The sequence below is a fragment of the Bubalus kerabau genome, chromosome 21 (assembly GCF_029407905.1).
Source record: "Bubalus kerabau isolate K-KA32 ecotype Philippines breed swamp buffalo chromosome 21, PCC_UOA_SB_1v2, whole genome shotgun sequence".
Classification (NCBI taxonomy): Eukaryota; Metazoa; Chordata; class Mammalia; order Artiodactyla; family Bovidae; genus Bubalus; species Bubalus kerabau.
In genome coordinates this window covers 26,439,445-26,459,170 of record NC_073644.1, presented here as the reverse complement: position 1 = coordinate 26,459,170, position 19,726 = coordinate 26,439,445, and the positions used below count along the sequence as shown (strand labels likewise).

The window sequence follows — 19,726 nt, the reverse complement described above, 5'->3', positions numbered from 1 at the left end:
CATACCAAGACTAATCTTTGAATATTTTGTAAATGGTACCAGGATTAATTAAAATAACCAGATAGCACCTGCATAGTAACTAAAATCTCAGATGAATGAACTTCATGAGCTTTATGTATGAACATCAGTTGGATAATCCCTTTTCTCTTTCCTTGCCAGATTCATTACTGTACCCATCATGTTTAAAAACAAGTCACTGCCTTTCCTTCATGCAGTGTATGTTTGATTTTCATTAGTGGTGGATTTTATGACTGCTCTTTATATCTGTAGAGAACATAAAGGAAATTAAACTTCCATAAGTTGGATAAAATGCTCAGTGTTTTTAGTCAAATGCTTTATTTGATGTCCAGTGCATTTTAATAACTATTATTTATCTTTTATATATAAATAAAATGGCTAAACTTGAGTATAAACTGGTCAGGTTCCAAGTTGGTACAGAATGTAAAGATTTACTGTGTGCATAGTTGCTCAGTCATGTCCGACTCTTTGTAACCCTTAGGACTTGCCAGGCTCTTCTGTTCATTGGATTTTTCAGGCCAGAATACTGGAATGGGTTACCATTTTCCTCCTTCAGGGGATCTTCCCCAGCCAGGGATTGAACCTGCATCTCCCATGTCTCTTGAATTGCAGGTGGATTCTTTTGAACTGTCAGGGAAACCCTGGGAGGGAACAGACCGGCCACCAATAGAGGGGGCTCCAGCATCAGGCCTGCCTGGGTCAAATGAGGGCTTTAGTTCTCATTCTCCTGGGGCTCCTAGCAAGTTACTTCATCTTCTTGAGCCTCGTTGTAAAATAAAAAGTGGCTATCCTGATCTCCTAGTGTTGTCAGAGGTAAAGGAAATAAATGCCTTTTCCACGTGTAAATAATCAGTAAATGGTGGCTATCATGATCTGAATGCCCTTTTTATCAAGTTGTTACTTTACACAACTTAGGAAAATTCAGTATCTACTTGTGTTTGCATTCTCTGCCATTACTTCAAGGAATGTTTTCTTACTAAGTGTGATCAAGTAATACATATGTGACAAGAAACTGTGACTGTATGAAAAGCTGTCAGAAGTGACAGAAATACCTATGTGATCTCCATGTGGATGATAGTTTTCTATCACCTCATTTGAATGAAAATACGAACCTGCACCCAGTTCCCTCCAAACTGCTTTATAAAGGGGATGTGACAGAGAATTACAAAAAGACCAGGGTGATTTTCAGGGACAAGTTACAAAGGAAAACAAAGTGGTACATGGTTTTGTCCTCAGAGCTCTCCTAGGGAAACAGTGGGAGTCCTGGAACTCATTCTTCTAGATAAATGTGCAAAAAGCAGAAGGCAGGGGGGGATTTAGTCCTTGGTGGATGGGTGTGGGAGTTATAACGTGAAAATAAAATGAAACAAAAGCGCCTTGCTGGCACTTGCCTTCTCCAATCAAAGTGCTTAATAAGGATCACTATTATGGATTTTTATATATAGGTTGAACCCAAACCTGGGTGTTACTTTTTGAAATAGTAACCATGCCAAAGCCTCAAATACTATTCAATAACAAATCCCAAAGCATAAAACAGGGACTTAAAAGTGGTATGTTTTTCCCAAAATGCTAAATAGGACTTAAAGAGCCAGATTAGTCATGTTAAAATGGGGAATAAAAGATAAATTCTTAAATCATATTTAATCAAATGAAATAGCTATGGTTTGCTAATTTGCTTTACTCCTTCTTGGAATAAGTTATTTACTAGCCTGCATGTGGAGACTCTGGGGGACCTTGGGATGCTCTTGAAATATATTTGAACTGTCAATTTTGTGCTAAATGTAGATACAAAATAATATTTCATATGATTCCAAAAATTTATAAGTTTCCACAATCATTATTTTAACACAGAAATCTGTTTATTAAACCCAACAAAACAAAATTATACCAGCCCTCAATATTTTGAATTTTCAATTAAATAAGCAAATTCTAAATCCACACCTTAAAAGATGTTTGTGCATCTATGTATTTCCAAAATACTCATATTTCAATAAGATTTTCACATTATATTCACCAACAGTATCACAAAAGTTTTTTTTTGTTTTTGTTTTTTTGTTTACGTAACCGTAAGGAACCGTAATTCTAGAAACACTAGAAGAAAAAAGCATAGCAATGTCCACAGTTACAAGAAAAAGTGCACATTACTTGGTCACAACCACAGTCGTTACTTGAAAAACTATATGTAACAAGTAGTTAAGAAATGTCACTGATGCCTTAAACTTATCAAAACCCAAATGACATAAATTTTACATGAAATAAGGCAAATTCAGGAATGCACAAAGAATCTGTAATCCAACCGAAGCTAAACAACAGAAAAAGTGTACAAGAAGCATAAACGGATGTACTCCTCTTTAAATATTTTAAAAATAGGCTTGCCTCAGTGCACAAAGAGAACACCATTCATGTGTATCCAACACTATAAAATAAGAAGGGTCAAGTATGGGAGAGAGGAGGGGACAGTTCATTGTAAGTTGTGGCTATATCCACTGAGAGTTCTTTACATCATTTTTACCTACAAGTGTAAATTATACAAATCATTTCAGGAGAGGTAATGTCTCTTTTTGGAAACTATTTCTGAAAGAGAAAAGAAAACAACACACAAGAGTGCAAATTTTCAGATTGTCACTTGCAACCTCTTTAACATTCAGTCATCAGCATCCAATGGCTGCTAGAAGGATGCCCGTAAAACAGCAGCGGCAATCCGGGGACAGCAGCTGTAAGAAATCAAGGTGTGATTTTTTTTTTCAATGATATGTCTCTTTAGAATATTAAAAAATTCTGTGGTGAAACCGCTATGGTAAAGCTGCAGTGCTGAGTGGGATGCTCGAGAACAGCATGAGTGCAGAAATGCAAGCTCCTCTTGGAAGTAGTTCCTGATGTGACGATTCAAAGAACATAGGTAAGGGTATCTTTTTTTTTTTTTTTTTTTTTTTTATCCCCAGCATCAAGTGTTATTTTTGTAGAAAGAATTTGGAAAGAGGAGAAGGCAAAGGGATGTGGAAAAGGTACTTACAGTAGTTTCTCAAAACAGTTTTCTTTTAGGACCTATGAAAAAGTTACCAAAGTAAAAATGACAATTCTGAATGAAAAACAAGTTTTCTTTTTATAAAAATTACATTTTTTTTTAAAATACAAGATCCTTTTCATTGCTATATCCTGTAGCAACAAGAAATTTTGGCTTTTTTTTTTTTTTTTTTCCTCCAGATACTGCAGCTTTCAGTCCAGTAAGTCAGTAGCAAATTCCACTTATATTTCAGCTGGACCTTGAACTATTTTTTTATACCACAAGCTTCTTCTGTTTTATCCTTGAATTAGGAATACACAGCCTTTTTTTTTTTTTTTTTTTTTTGCCCCAGATATTTATGCTGGCATACTGAAACAAAAAGCAGTAGGCTGGACACGTTAACGTACCTCAAGTACTTCAGAGGCCAGGGTTCCTTTGAAGCACCGAAACACATCACTTTATGGATCAAGGACAATGTGGCATAATTGGAAGTATTTCTCTTAAGACTGTGCAGTTAAGACCAAACGCATCTCTGCTGGGAAATCAAAATGTCATTAGTGGAAACTGCAAACTTAGACCTCAGTGAAGAGGATCGTTGTTGGACTCAGTTCTGTTGTAAAATAAGATTTTCCAGTTCATCTGCGGAACGCAGTAAAAATGCAGCGGATTCTCGATATCCCGCAACCAGCTGTCTCACTGCGTTGATTTCAGTTGGACTCAGCTGAGGTCTGGAGCTTGAACTGCTAGACGATCCTGAGCTGGTCGCCAACTGCCTCTTCATGCTGAGATCAGTGGGTCCTAGAAAACAATCAGCACAGATGAGACATGAACAAATTTTTTCCTAGTATCTTGAACATGAGCACAAAATAAATTAGTTGATTTAATTCAGCTATTCTTTCATGAGAAGCTACTCCTACCCTTAATAAAAAATAAATACACCTGCTCTCAGACAGATAGCTTGCCTGGAAAATCCCAGGGATAGAGGAGCCTGGTGGGCTGCTGTCTATGGGGTCGCATAGAGTTGGACACAATTGAAGTGACGTAGTAGCAGCAGCAGAAAGATAGACAAAGACACGATGGGAAAAGAAGGTTAGGTTTTTTTAGACTCTGGTCCAACCACTCCGGTGGTTGTTTCTTACTGCAAAAGACACTGAAGACCTTAATATTTAAGTTTTCCAAAAAGTACATATTAAATCCATCTTCAATGCATAGGAATTTCTCTAGACTAGTGGAAAATGATGGGAATCATGAACACTTGTTATTTGTTAACAAATCATTTGGACCTGACCAATTCAGAAGTGAGAAGAGCCTACATGGTGAGGCTAATGACTCCAGATTACAAACTTCACAATCTAGAACAGAGGAAACTGAGGACCACAGGAGTTCAAGGATACATTTGGAGGTCAATAACTTATAAGTGTCACAATAGGGATATGAGTTGGGTATTTTTGTTTCAGGCCAATGCTTTGTATACCAGGTTGACTACACTGGAATTTAGAAGTGTATCACTTTAGAAGTGTATCTTATATATATGATTAGTATAAATAAGGCTTGGAATGCTGCTTTAGGTATTGTTAAATACCTGAAGGGGAGAGTGGGATGAATTGAGAGAGTAGCACAGACATATATACACTACCATGTGTAAAATAGCTAGTGGGAAGCTGACATATAACACAAGGAGCTCAGACAAGTGCTCTGTGATGACCTAGAAAGGTGGGAGAGGGAGAGGGGAGGGAGAGAGATATGTATACATGTCCAATAAAAACTCCAAAAGTCCAATATTTATTTGCATAAAATAATCATATGTTCACATCACCAACTGGATGGACATGAGTTTGAGCAAGCTCCAGGAGTTGGTGATGGACAGGGAAGCCTGGAGTGCTGTAGTCCATGGGGTCGCAAAAAGTTGGACATGACTGAGCGACTGAACTGAATGGATATATCTACTTTATGACATTTTAGAAATTTTTACTGAAAAAGTGATTTAAAACTCTTAAATTATTTGTGTTTTATATGATTATTACTCTTGCCTGGAAAATTCCATGGACCGCGGAGCCTGGTGGGGGACAACTTCATGGGGCTGCAAAGAGTCAGACATGAGTAAGCAACTGAGAGCACACATATACCTAGGCATTCATTTTTATATTCTTACCTTTCATTAAGCAATTATTATAATTATTAAATTTATAGTAATAAAATCCTTGAAAAATATTCTTAAGCACATAAGTAGAGGCATGCTCCAAAACTGTAGTGATTATAGAACTTGAAAGTATTTTAACAGAATTTTTTCCTAACCATATTATAATTTTTCAGATAGTAAGATTCATTTCCTAAACTAAAATGAGGGGTGTTATTTCATCCTTCTTGTTCTCTGAGGCATAATGAAGACAGGTCAAGATCCATCCCCCTCCACCCTCTCTCCCAAAGGGAGAAAAGGACTTCTGTCAGCCAGGAGGCAAATGTCCCATAAGAGGCAAGTAGCTTCACTTGGAATTTAATTAGGACAGAGACAAGAGAGGTACTCAAGAACTCTGACATCTGGGAGAAACTTCTCTCCACTTCTGCCCATGGCCTTTCAAAGCTTTGATTTTTTAGTGGGAGTTGGCTGCTATTTGTTCTCCTGTTCACAGAATCATGACACAGATAGAATAGCTGAAAGGGAGAGGCAGGTGTGCCATGCTTGCAAACGGGAATACTGAACAAGCAAATCATTAATAGCTACTGTTTGGGAGATTCTTAGTGGATTCAGAAAGAATCATGACATAAGAGGAGTTTGGGTCTCTGAATGAACCAACTTTAAATTTTACTTCTTTCCTTTACATTCGAGAATCCTAGTAAAATATTTAAAGTATAGTTGATCTACCATGTTTTCGTTTCCGTTGTACAGTAAAGTGATTCAGTTATATATATTAGGTTTTCCCTGGTGGCTCAGATGGTAAGGAATCTGCCTGAAGACCTGGGTTTGATTCCTGGATCTGGAAGATCCCCTGGAGAAGGGAATGGCTACCCACTCCACTGGTTATTGCCCAGAGAATTCCATGGATAGAGGAGCCTGGCAGGCTACAGTCCATGAGGTTGCAAAGAGTTGGACAGGACTAAGCAGCTAAGACTTTCATAAGTATGTACATGCTGCTGCTACTCTAAGTCACTTCAGTCGTGTCCGACTCTGTGCGACCCCATAGATGGCAGCCCACCAGGCTCCCCCATCCCTGGGATTCTCCAGGCAAGAGCACTGGAGTGGGTTGCCATTTCCTTCTCCAATGCATGAAAGTGAAAAGTGAAAGTGAAGTCGCTCAGTCGTGTCCGACTCCCAGCAACCCCTTGGACTGCAGCCTACCAGGCTCCTCCGTCCATGGGATTTTCCAGGCAAGAGTACTGGAGTGGGGTGCCATTGTACATACACATATTTTTCACATTCTTTTCCATTATGGTTTATCCCTGGATATTTAATATAGTTCCCTGTGTATATAGTGGGAACTTGTTGTCTATTCATTCTATACATAATAGTTTGCATCTGCTAATCCCAAGCTCCCAATTCATCCCTCCCCATTGGCAACCACAGGTCTGTTCTCTGCCTAGTACAAATCTTTATGAAAGAAAATTAAAGATTTTCCTCCCAGTTATGTAGATACCCAGTATCCAACTGATTGTCAGTTATTTTATAAGGTGTAACATTTTGTGATTTTGCTGCAAAGATGCTGACTGACATGTGGAACTGGAATCGAGAAAGGGTGGGGCAAGGGCTTCAGTTCCTTTTAGGGTGAGGGAGGTTGTGATTTCATTCTAATATTGCAGTTTATGGATAACTCCCCACCTCTGGCTCAAAGGTCTACTCTCACAAACTGTAACATGGCTTTCATTTTCTTTCAGATCATTAGTAACATTGGCAAACTCTAGATGGCTCAGCAATTGAGAAGCCATTCACAGCTCTACTTTTCTCATTTTGGAAGAAAGTTGACTTCATTACCTTTGGTTTTTTCAGATCTGTAGGATTAAGACTGAGAATATAAATCAGAAGTACAAGGATTTCTTTTTTTTTAATTTTTTTAAAATTTTATTTTTAAACTTTACATAACTGTATTAGTTTTGCCAAATATCAAAATGAATCCACCACAGGTATACATGTGTTCCCCATCCTGAACCCTCCTCCCTCCTCCCTCCCCATACCATCCCTCTGGGTCGTCCCAGTGCACCAGCCCCAAGCATCCAGTATCGTGCATCGAACCTGGACTGGCAACTCGTTTCATACATGATATTTTACATGTTTCAATGCCATTCTCCCAAATCTTCCCACCCTCTCCCTCTCCCACAGAGTCCATAAGACTGTTCTATACATCAGTGTCTCTTTTGCTGTCTCGTACACAGGATTATTGTTACCATCTTACTAAATTCCATATATATGCGTTAGTATACTGTATTGGTGTTTCTCTTTCTGGCTGGCTTCACTCTGTATAATAGGCTCCAGTTTCATCCACCTCATTAGAACTGATTCAAATGTATTCTTTTTAATGGCTGAGTAATACTCCATTGTGTATATGTACCACTGCTTTCTTATCCATTCATCTGCTGATGGGCATCTAGGTTGCTTCCATGTCCTGGCTATTATAAACTGCTGTGATGAACATTGGGGTACATGTGTCTCTTTCCCTTCTGGTTTCCTCAGTGTGTATGCCCAGCAGTGGGATTGCTGGATCATAAGGCAGTTCTATTTCCAGTTTTTTAAGGAATCTCCACACTGTTCTCCATAGTGGCTGTACTAGTTTGCATTCCCACCAACAGTGTAAGAGGGTTCCCTTTTCTCCACACCCTCTCCAGCATTTATTACTTGTAGACTTTTGGATCGCAGCCATTCTGACTGGTGTGAAATGGTACCTCATAGTGGTTTTGATTTGCATTTCTCTGATAATGAGTGATGTTGAGCATCTTTTCATGTGTTTGTTAGCCATCTGGATGTCTTCTTTGGAGAAATGTCTATTTAGTTCTTTGGCCCATTTTTTGATTGGGTCATTTATTTTTCTGGAGTTGAGCTGTAGGAGTTGCTTGTATATTCTTGAGATTAGTTGTTTGTCAGTTGCTTCATTTGCTATTATCTTCTCCCATTCTTAAGGCTGTCTTTTCACCTTGCTAATAGTTTCCTTTGATGTGCAGAAGCTTTTAAGGTTAATTAGGTCCCATTTGTTTATTTTTGCTTTTAGTTCCAATATTCTGGGAGGTGGGTCATAGAGGATCCTGCTGTGATGTATGTCAGAGAGTGTTTTGCCTATGTTCTCCTCTAGGAGTTTTATAGTTTCTGGTCTTACGTTTAGATTTCTTTATGTGACTGTTGATTATTAAAATCTTCAACCTTATAAGGTTGGTTAGTGAAGCAAAAAAAAAAAAAAAAAAGGAAAATATTCACAAATGAATAAATTATTTAACTAGTGACTACTCAAACAGCCCTTCCCTGTTTTTCACTTAATATTCATTTCTGCCTCATTGAGTCAGTATCATACTTGAGTGGTTTGGATTAACCCAGACAATATCATGTAATTAGAATGCATGTCGAGTGTAAAGCAAAATTTAAAAATTTATGAAGATACTGAATTTAAAGAAGTCAAAAACATTCTTGGTGACCTGATCAAATTACAGACAAGGGCACTGAAAAGTGTGGTTCTAGAAGAGCAGAAGCAGTTAATAAGAAAATGAGAAAGGAAAATGTCTCACTAGATGCTTCAAGAGAAAATGACTTGAATATCAAATGTTAAGGCATACATTTAGGAAATGTGACAAGGCCAATTTTCTTTTTGTGGTTCATAACACTTTTTTTCCTATTTTTATTAAAAAAAAAAAAACTTTTATTGTGACAGTTTCATGTGAAGAGCTTAGGGACTCAGTCATACATATATATGTGTATTCTCTCCCAAACTCCCCTCCCATCTAGGCTGCCACATAACACTGAGCTGAGTTCCATGTGCTATACAGTAGGTCCTTGTTGGTTATCCACTTTAAATATAGCAGTGTAGTACAGCTGACCCTTGAACACATGCGGGTTAAGGGTGCCCACCCTGTGCCATGGTTGAAAATCTCCATGTAACTTCGAATGTGCCTTCTGGCTGCTCTGCCTGTGTGGAGTCAATTAACTGCAAATAGTGTGCATACATGCATGATAAGTCACTTCAGTAGTGTCCGACTCTTTGTGACCCTTTGGATTGTAGCCCACCAGGCTCCTCTGTCCATGGGATTCTTCAGCAAGAATACTGGAGTGGGTTACCATGCCCTCCTCCAGGGGATTTTATTGACCCAGGGATTGAATCCATGTCTCTTATGTCTTATGGATTGGCAGGCGGTTTCCTTATTACTAGCGCCACCTGGGAAGCCATGTGCGACTGTAGTATTTGATATTGGGGGGGGGGGGGGGGGAACTGTGGAAGAGGATGCACACGGTTCAAATCCCATATTGTTCAAGGTCAACTGTATGTAGTATTTTAACCCAAATGATGCAGATCTTAATGTTCATTCTGAAAAGTTTGTTGTTCAATTGCTCAGTCATGTCCAACTCTTTATGACCCCATGGACTGTAGCATGCCAGGCTTCCCCATCCTTCACCATCTCCTGGAGTTTGCTCAAACTCATATCCATTGAGTCAGTGATGCCATCCAACCATCTCATCTTCTGTTGTCCCCTTCTCCTACTGCCTTCGATCTTTCCCAGCATCAGGGTCTTTTCCAATGAGTCGACTCGTCACATCAGGTGACCAAAATACTGGAGCTTCGGCAAATATTGTGCATACATGCACGCTACTTCACTTTCTCCTTTGCCTCCTTCCAATGAATATTCAGGGTTGAATTCCTTTAGAATTGACTGGTTTGATATCTTTGCTGTCCAAGGGACTCTCACGAGTCTTCTCTAGCACCACAGTTTTAAAGCATCGATTCTTTGGCGCTCAGGTTTCTGTATGGTCCCACTCTCACATCCGTACATGACGACTGGTAAAAACCAAAGCTTTGACTATATGGACCTTTGTTGGCAAAGGGATGTCTCTGCTTCTTAATATGCTGTCTAGGTTTGTCATAGCTTTTCTTCCAAGGAGCAAGTGTCTTTTAAGTTCCTGACTGCAGGCACAGTCCACAGTGATTTTGGAGCTCAAGAAGATAAAATCTGCTGTTACCACCTTTTCCCCATCTATTTGCCATGATCTTAACTTTTTGAATGTTGAGTTTTATGCAAGCTTTTTCACTCCTCTTTCATCCTCATCAAGAGGCTCTTTAATTCTTCTTTGCTTTCTTTCATTAGAATGGTATCATCTGCATATCTGAGGTTGTTTATTTCTCCCAGCAATCTTGATTCTAGCTTGTCATTCATTCAGTCCAGCATTTTGCATGATGTATTCTGCATAGAAATTGAATAAGCAGGGTGACAACATACAGTCTTGTACTCCTTTCCCGATTTTGAACCATCTGTTGTTCTATGTCCAATTCTAACTGTTGCTTCTTGACTTGCATACAGGTTTCTCAGGAGGCAAGTAGGTGGTCTGGTATTCCCATCTTTTTTGCAATTTCCCAGTTTGTTGTGGTCCACACAGTCAAAGGCTTTAGCATAGTCAGTGAAGGAAAGGTGAGCCAGAACTGTGTTTGAGTCTCCTGCGGAGGTATGGATCAGGAGTGGCCTGCTGCATGGACAGGGGCTCGGGGTGCAGCAGACATGGGTATGGCATAAGCCCTCTTGGAGGAGGTTGCCATTAACCCCACCACAGAGCCACCAGAACTTACACAGGAGTGGGGAAACAGACTCTTGGAGGGTACAGACAAAACCTTGTGTGCACCAGGAACCAGGAAAAAGGAACAGTGACCCCACAAGAGGATGACCCAGGCTTGCCCATGAATGTCCAGGAATCTCTGGTGGAGGCATGGGTTGGCGTTAGCCTGCTGCAGGGTCAGGGACAGTGAGTTCAGCAGTGCATGCATGAGACCTTTTGAAAGAGGTCTCTATTATCTTCATTACCTCCACCACAGTTTGGCCTCAGGTCAAACAACAGGAAAGAAACACAGCCCTGCCCATCAACAGAAAATTGGATTAAAGATTTACTGAGCATGGCCCTGGCCCATCAGAACAAGACCCAATTTGCCCCTCAGTCAGTCTCTCGCAGTGGGAAGCTTCCATAAACCTGTTATCCTTATCCATCAGAAGGCAGACAGAATGAAAACCACAATTTTCTTATCCTCTTAATGTATCATTGAGTTCAGTTTACTAGTATCTTGTTGAGTTTTCCTCTATGTTCATCAGAAATATTGGTCATTAATTATTTTGGTATCTTTGTCTGGTTTTGGTATAAGCATACTACTATATAAAATCATCAAATCACAAATGAAGAGAGAAAAAGAACAAAGGACAGAGAAATTATAAAATAGCCAGAAAATAATTAACAAAATGGCCATAAGTACATACTTATCAGTAATTCCTTTAAATATAAATGAACTAAATTCTATTATCAAGAGATATAGAGTGGCTGAATGGATTAAAAAAATAAGACCCATCTAAGAAAATCAGTCCTAGGTGTTCATTTGAAGGACTGATGCTGAAACTCCAATACTTTGCACACCTGATGTGAAGAACTGACTCATTGGAAAAGACCCTGATGCTGGGAAAGATTGAAGGCAGGAGGACAAGGGGACAGCAGAGGATGAGATGGTTGGATGGCATTACTGATGTCCATCACTTGATGGACATGAGTTTGAATAAACTCCGGGAGTTGGTGATGGACAGGGATGCCTGCTGTGCTGCAGTCCATGGGGTTGCAAAGAGTCAGACATGACTGAGTGACTGAACTAACTAAATGCTATCTACAAGAAATTCAGTTCCAATGTAAGGATACACATAGACTGAAAGTAAAGAAATTGAAAAAGAGATCCATGCAAATGGAAACCAAAAGAAATCTGAGGATTTCAGGTGTAAAAATAGTTATATTTACATCAGATAAAATAGCCCTGGAGGAGGGTATGGCAATCCACTCCAGTATTCTTGCCTGGAGAATCCCCATGGACAGAGGAGCCTGGAGGGTCACAGAGAGGTAGACATAGCTGAGCAACTAAGCACAGATAAAATAGACCTTAAGACAAAGATTGTAATAAGAAACAAAGGTGGTCTTTACATAATGATAAAGGAACCAATACAGCAAGACAATATAACATTTGTATATATGTATAACATTTGTATATTCGTATATATGTATGTACTTAAATATATAAAGCAAGTATTAACATACTTAAAGGGAGAAATAGCAGTGCAATAATGGTAGGGGATTTTAATATCCCACTTAAATCAATGGACAGATCATCTAGACAAAATCTGTTAGGAAACATCAGCCTTAAATAACATAATAGATAATTGACTTAATGGACATATATGGAATATTCCATCTCAAGTGCACATGGAACCTTCTTTAGAATAGATCATATACTAGGCCATAAAACTAGCCTTAATAAATTTCAGAAGATTAAAATCCTATCAAGCATTTCTGATCACAGTGTTGTTGGAAATCAATTACAAGAAAAAGCACTAGAAAACTGACAAATATGTGGAGATTAAGTCACAGCTACATAACAACTAGTGGGTCAAAGAATAAAAGGAAATCAGAACACCTCAAGACTAATAAAAATAGAAATGCAACAAACAAAAACTTATGGGATACAGCAAAAGCAATTCTAAGAGGGACGTCCATAGTGATATATGCCTACATCATGAAACAGGAAAGATCTCAAGTCTAGACCTCAAGAAACTATAAAAGGAGCAAACTAAGCCCCAAGTTAGCAGATGGAAGGAAATAAAGATCAGAGTGGAAATAAATGAAGTAGAGACAAAATAGACAATAGAAAGATGAAAATGACAGCTATTCTTTTGAAAAGATTTTAAAAAGTGACAAACTTTTAACTAGACTCATTAAGAGAAAAGAGACCCAAATAAATGAAGTCAGAAATGAAAGATATCATAGAAATACAAAGGATGATAAGATACTTCAAAAAATCACATGCCAACAAATTAGACAACCAAGAGCAAATGGATAAACTTGTATAAACTCAACCTACCAAGACTGAATCATGGAAACCTAGAAAATCTCAGACCAATTACTGGTAAGGAGATCACATCAAAAATCTTTGAATTAAAGTCTAGGAGCAGAAAATTTCACTTCTGAATTCTACTATACATTCAGAGAACTAATACCAATCCCTCTCAAACTCATCCCCCAAACAGAAGAGATGAGAACACTTTCCAAGTCATTTTTACTAGGCCAGCATTACCCCAATACCAGATAAGACTCATCCTCACTGGGCCTTTTAAAAGTCTCTTGAATATTTTTATATAAAAATAAATTCTAGCTTTAAAAAAAACTACCCTTCAGCTGTATCCCCACTTTGTTCCAGCTAACACCCTGTGCAGAAAACTCTTGCTTGTTTCCATATCTTTGTTGACTATTCCTATGGGGGCATTTGCCCTCCCCTGTCCAACTACTATTTCTTCTAAGCTGGGACACAGTGGTGCAGCAGGAAAAGCCAGGAATGCTCTGTGACTTGGGGCAGGCCAGTTAACCCATCTGGAACTCGGTTTCTATAGCTTAAAAATGGGGAAAGTTATCTTACTCTGCTGTCCCATCAGACTGCAGAGAGGCTCCAAGAGAGAGAGTGAGATTCTAGCATGGAGACAGGTGCTGGGAGACAGTGTCCTGCTCATTCTGTCACCATTGCAATCCTCACTGCCCCCTTCCTCTGAGCCCCCACAACCCTCATTTGTACTTCCAACTTCGTTATTTATTAAAAGAAGTCCCCATTAAATATTTTATAACAAGGAAATATCATAAAAGGAATGCAAACAATCACTTTTAATATCCTATCGAAAATAATAATATACTTAGGAATAAGCTTCATCAAAGAGGTGAAAGATATATACTGAGAATTACAAATCATTAATAAAGGAAACTAAAGATGATTCAAAGAAATGGAAAGATATAGCACGCTCTTGAATTGGAAGAATTAATATTGTTAAAATGGCATTACTACCCAAAGCAGGGGCTTTCCAGGTGGCACTAGTGGCAAAGAACCCGCCTGCTAACGTAGGAGATGTAAGAGACACAGGTTCAATCCCTGGGTCAGTAAGCTCCCCTGGAGGGAGGGCACAGTAACCTACTCCAGCATTGCCTGGAGAATCCCATGTATAGAGGACCCTGGTGGGCTACAGTCCATGGGATTGGACAGAGTTGGATATGACTGAAGCAACTCAGCACACATGTACCCAAAGCAGTCTAAAGATTTACTGTGATCTCAATCAAATTACTCATGACACTTTTCAGAGAACTAGAATAAGGGATCTTAAAATTTGTACGGAACCATAAAAGACCCAGAACTGCCAAAGCAATCTTGAGAAGAAAGAAAAAAAGCAAGAGGCATAACCCTCCCAGGCTTAAGACAATACTACAAAGCTACAGTAGTCAAAACAGAGAAGTGTTGGCACAAAAACAGACATACAGACCAATGGAACAGAACAGAGTACCCAGGAAAAAAACCCCATACATCTGCAGCCAATTAATCTTCAACAAAGGAGGCAAGAATATAAAATAGGAAAGAGTCTCTTCAGCAGGTAGTGCTTGGAAACTTGGACAGCAGTGTGTAAATTAGCAAATTCAGAAAATGCCTTCACATCATACACAAAATTCCTAGACACAAAAATAAATTGTACTAATGTTTTCGTAGGTCGGTCTCTCAAGGCAATAGAAATAAGAACAAAAATGAACAAATGGGACCTAATCAAACTTAAGTTTTTACACAGCAAAGGAAATTATAAACAAAATGAAAAGATACTCTATGGAATGGGAGAAAATATTTGCAAACAATGCAACTGACAAGGGCTTAATTTCCAAAATATATAAACAGCTCATACCATTAAATAACAACAATAAGAAATCCAATTGAAAAATGGGCAGAAGACCTAAATAGACATTTCTCCATAGAAGACATAGAGATGGGCAACAGGCACATGAAAAGGTACTCAACTTTGCTAATTACTAGAGAAAAGCAAAATCACTGCAGATGGTGATTGCAGCCATGAAATTAAAAGATGCTTGCTCCTGGGAAGAAAGGTTATGACCAATCTAGACAGCATATTAAAAAGAAGAGACATTACTTTGTCAACAAAGGTCCATCTAGTCAAGGCCATGGTTTTACCAGTGGCCATGTATGGACGTAAGAGTTGGACTGTAAAGAAAGCTGAGAGCTGAAGGATTGAAGCTTTTGAACTGTGGTGTTGGAGAAGACTCTGGAGAGTCCCTTGTACTGCAAGGAAATCCAACCAGTCCATCCTAAAGGAGATAAGTCCTGGGTGTTCTTTGGAAGGAATAATGTTGAAGCTGAAACTCCTATACTTTGGCCACCTGATGTGAAAAGCTGATTCATTTGAAAAGACCCTGTTGCTGGGAAAGATTGAGGGCAGGAGGAGAAGGGGATGACAGAGGATGAGATGGCTGGATGGCATCACTGACTCAATGGACATGGGTTTGGGTGGACTCCGGGAGTTGGTGATGGACAGGGAAGCCTGGCGTGCTGCAGTTCATGGGATCGCAGAGTCAGACACGACTGAACTGAGAGAAATGCAAATCCAGACTACAATGAGATACCACTTCATACCAGTCCGAATGACCATCTTGAAAAAGTTTACATTTCTTCTAAGATCAGGAACAAGACAAGGGTACCCACTCTTGCCAATGAACATAGATTTGAAGTCCTAGCCATGGCAATCAGAGAAGAAATGAATGGAATCTAGACTGGAAAAAAAAAAAAAAAAGTAAAACTCTCATTGTCTGCAGACAGCATGAAATTATACATTAAAGTCCCTAAAAGTACTACCTGAAAACTAGAGCTAATCAGTAAATTTAGTAAAGTTGCAGGATACAAAATCAGTACACAGAAATCCCTTGCATTCCTATACACTGGTGGTGGTTTAGTTGCTAAGTCGTGTCCGACTCTTGCGATCCCATGGACTGTGCCATCCCTGTTAGGCTCCTCTGTCAATGGGGTTCTCCAGGCAAGAATACTGGAGTGGGTTGCCATTTCCTTCTCCAGGGGATCTTCCTGACCCAGGAATCAAACCCGGGTCTTCTGCATTGCAAGCAGATGATTTATCAACTGAGCTACACGAACAATGAAAAATCAGAGAAATTAAGGAATCAATTCCATTTACCATAGGAACCAAAAAAATTACCTAGGAATAAACACACTCAAGGAGACAAAAGACCTGTATACAGAAAACTATAAGACACTCATGCAAGAAATCAAAGATGATACAAACAGATGAGATATATCATGTTCTTAGATTCAGTTCAGTTCAGTCAGTCATGTCTGACTCTTTGTAACCCTATGGACTGCAGCACGCCAGGCTTCCCTGTCCATCACCAACTCCCGGAGCTTACTCAAACTCATGTCCATGGAGTCAGTGATGCCATCCAACCGTCTTATCCTCTGTCATCCCCTTCTCTTCCTGCCTTCAATATTCCTAAGCATTGGGGTCTTTTCAAATGAGTCAGCTCTTTGCATCAGGTGACCAAAGTATTGGAGTTTCAGCTTCAGCATCAGTCCTTCCAATGAATATTCAGGACTGCTTTTCTTTAGGATGGACTGGTTGCATCTCCTTGCAGTCCAAGGGACTCGCCAGAGTCTTCTCCAACACCACAGTTCAAAAGTATCAATTCTTTGGTGGTCAGCTTTCTTATAGTCCAACTCTCATAGCCATACATGACTACTGGAAAAACCATAGCTTTGACTAGATGGACCTAGATGGACTCTTTGAAATCCCATGGACTGTACAATCATGGGATTATCCAGGCCACAATACTGGAGTGGGTAGCTTTTCCCTTCTCCAAGAGATTTTTCCAACCCAGGGATTGATCCCAGGTCTCCCGCATTGCAGGCGGATTCTTTACCAGCTGAGCCACAAGGGAAGCCCAGGAATATTGGAGTGGGTAGCCTATCCCTTCTCCAGCGGATCTTCCCAACCTACTAATAAAACCGGGGTCTCCTGAATTGAAGGTGGGTTCTTTACCAACTGAGATATCAGGGAAGCCCCGTTCTTAGGTTAGAAGAATCAATATTGTGAAAATGACTATACTACCCAAGGCAATCTTCCCGATTCAATGCAATCTTTATCAAATTCCCAATGGGATTTTTCACACAACTGGAACAAAAACTTTCACAATTTTCATGGAAACACTAAAGACCCTGAATAGCAAAAGCAACCTTGAAAAGGAAAAATGGAGCTGGAGGAATAAACCTGACTTCAGACTGTACTACAAAGCAACAGTCATAAAGATAGTATAGTATTTGCACAAAAATATAAAAATAAACCAGTGGAACAGGACAGAAAACCCAGAGATAAACCCCACCTGTGGGTACCTTATCTTTGACAAAGGAGGCAAGAATATACAATGGAGAAGAAACATTCTCTTCAGTAAGTGGTGCTGGGAAAGCTGGACAGCTATGTGTAAAAGAATGAAATTAGAACATTGCCTAACCAACATACCCAAAAATAAACTCAAAATGGAAATTAATTCAAGACTTAAATTTAAGACCAGAAATTATAAAACTCTTAGAGGAAAACATAAGCAGCATACTTTTTGATATAAATTGCAGCAAATCCTCTTTGACCCACCTCCTAGAGTAATGGAAATAAAAACAAAAACAAATGGGATCTAATTAAACTTAAAAGCTTTTACACAAAAAGGAAACAATAAACAAGATGAACAGAGAACCCTCAGAATGGGAGAAAACAAATGCAAATGAAGCAACTGACAAAGGATTAATCTCTATATAAGCAGCTCATATAGCTCAATATTGGAAAAACAAATAACCCAATCAAAAAATAAGCAGAAGATTTAAATAGACATTCCTCCAAAGAAGAATACAGTTGGAAAATAAACACACACAAAAGGCTAAATATGACTCATCATTAGAGAAAGGTACATCAATACTACAATGAGGTATCACCTCACACTGGTCAGATGGCCATCACCAGAAAATCTACAGAAACTAAATGCTGGAGAGGGTGTGGAGAAAATGGAACTCTCTTGTACTATTGGTGGAAATGTAAATTGATATAGCCACTATGGAGAACAGTAAGAATATTTCTTTAAAAAACTAGAAATAAAACTACCACATGACCCAGTAATCCCACTGAGGGCTTATACACTGAGAAAGCCATAATTCAAAAAAAAATGTACCCCAATGTTCATTGCAGCACTGCTCACAGTAGCTAGAACATGGAAGCAACCTCTACATATCCTTTTACAGATGAGTGGATAAAGAAGTTGTGGTACATGTATAAAATGGTATATTAGCCATAAAAAGGAAGAAATGTGAGTCAATTCTAGTGAGGTAGAGGAACTTAGAGCTTGTTATACAGAGTGCAGTAAGTCAGAAAAAGAAAACATATATATTGAAGCATATAAATGGAATTGAGAAATGGGGCTCCCCAGGTGGTAGGTAAAGAATCTGCCTACCAATGCATGAGCCTGCAAGAGACGTGGGTTCAGTCCCTGGGTTAGGAAGATACCCTGGAGTAGGGAATGGCACCTTATTCCAGTATTTTTGCCAGGAAACTGCCATGGGCAGAGGAGCTTGATGGGATATAGTCCAAGGAGCTACAAAGAGTTGTACACAATTGAGCACATGGAATCTAGGAAAATGGTATTGATGAACCTATTTGCAGGACAGCAATAGAGACACAGACTTAAAGAACAGACTTGTGGGCGTTGTGTGGGAAGGAGAACATGGGACAAATCAAGAGTTGCACTGAAACATACACATTACCAAATGTAAAATAGATAGTCAATGGTAATTTGCTGCATGATGAAGGGAGCTCAACCTGGTGCTCTTTGACATCCTAGAGGGGTGGGATAGGGGCTTTAGGAGGGAAGGGACATAGGTATACCTATGGCTGATTCATGTTGTACAGCAGAAACCAATACAGAATTGCAAAGCCATTATTCTCCAGTTACAAACATAAGGGAAAAAGAGTTTACAAATGAGAAATGCTGGAAAGGGTGTGGAGAAAATGAAGCCCTCCTACACTGCTGGTGCAGATGGAAACTGGTTCAGCTACTGTGGAAAACAGTATGGAGGTTCCTCAAAAAACTAAAACTAGAGTTTCCATATTATCCAGCAATCCCACTTCTGGGCATATATCCAGAAAAAACTATAATCTGAAAAGATACATGCACCCCTATGTTCATAACAGCACTATTTACAATAGCCAAACAACCTAAATATCCATCAACATTCATATATATACGTGTGTGTGATGTGATGTGTAAGCAAGCACGTGTGTGTATAATGTATTATTCAGCCATCAAAATTAAATAATGCCATTTGCAACAATATGGATGGACCTAGAGATTATCATATTAAGCAAATGTATGTCAGAAAGAGAAATACAAATACCATATATCACTTATATGTGGAATCTAAAATACAGTACAGATCAATATATCTGCAAAACAAAAACAGACTTGTAGGTATAGAGATTTGTGGTTGCCTAGTGAAGAGGCTAGGGGAGGGGAAGGAATGGAAGTTTGGGATTAGCACAGGCAAACTATTATATATAGGATGGATAAGCAACAAAGTCTTATTGTATAGCACTGGAACTATATTCAATATTCTATGACAACTCATAATGGAAAAGAATAAGAAA

At 39.1% G+C, this 19,726-nt stretch overlaps 1 protein-coding gene across 15 annotated transcripts in view; it reads right to left on the bottom strand.

The window, feature by feature from the left end:
- Positions 1-3,374: 3,374 nt before the first annotated feature.
- Positions 3,375-19,726, bottom strand: part of NOL4 (nucleolar protein 4) — a 555,347-nt gene continuing 538,995 nt past the window's right edge. For 13 of the 15 annotated variants that reach the window (XM_055559249.1, XM_055559238.1, XM_055559237.1 and 10 more), the window contains one exon: positions 3,375-3,820. In XM_055559249.1, coding sequence (XP_055415224.1) covers positions 3,627-3,820 — 194 coding nt within the window. In that variant the 3' untranslated portion in view covers positions 3,375-3,626. Of the gene's footprint in view, positions 3,821-5,052; positions 5,103-15,789; positions 15,810-19,726 lie in introns of those variants that run through there. The other 2 variants (XM_055559239.1, XM_055559241.1) reach the window with 2 other exon arrangements.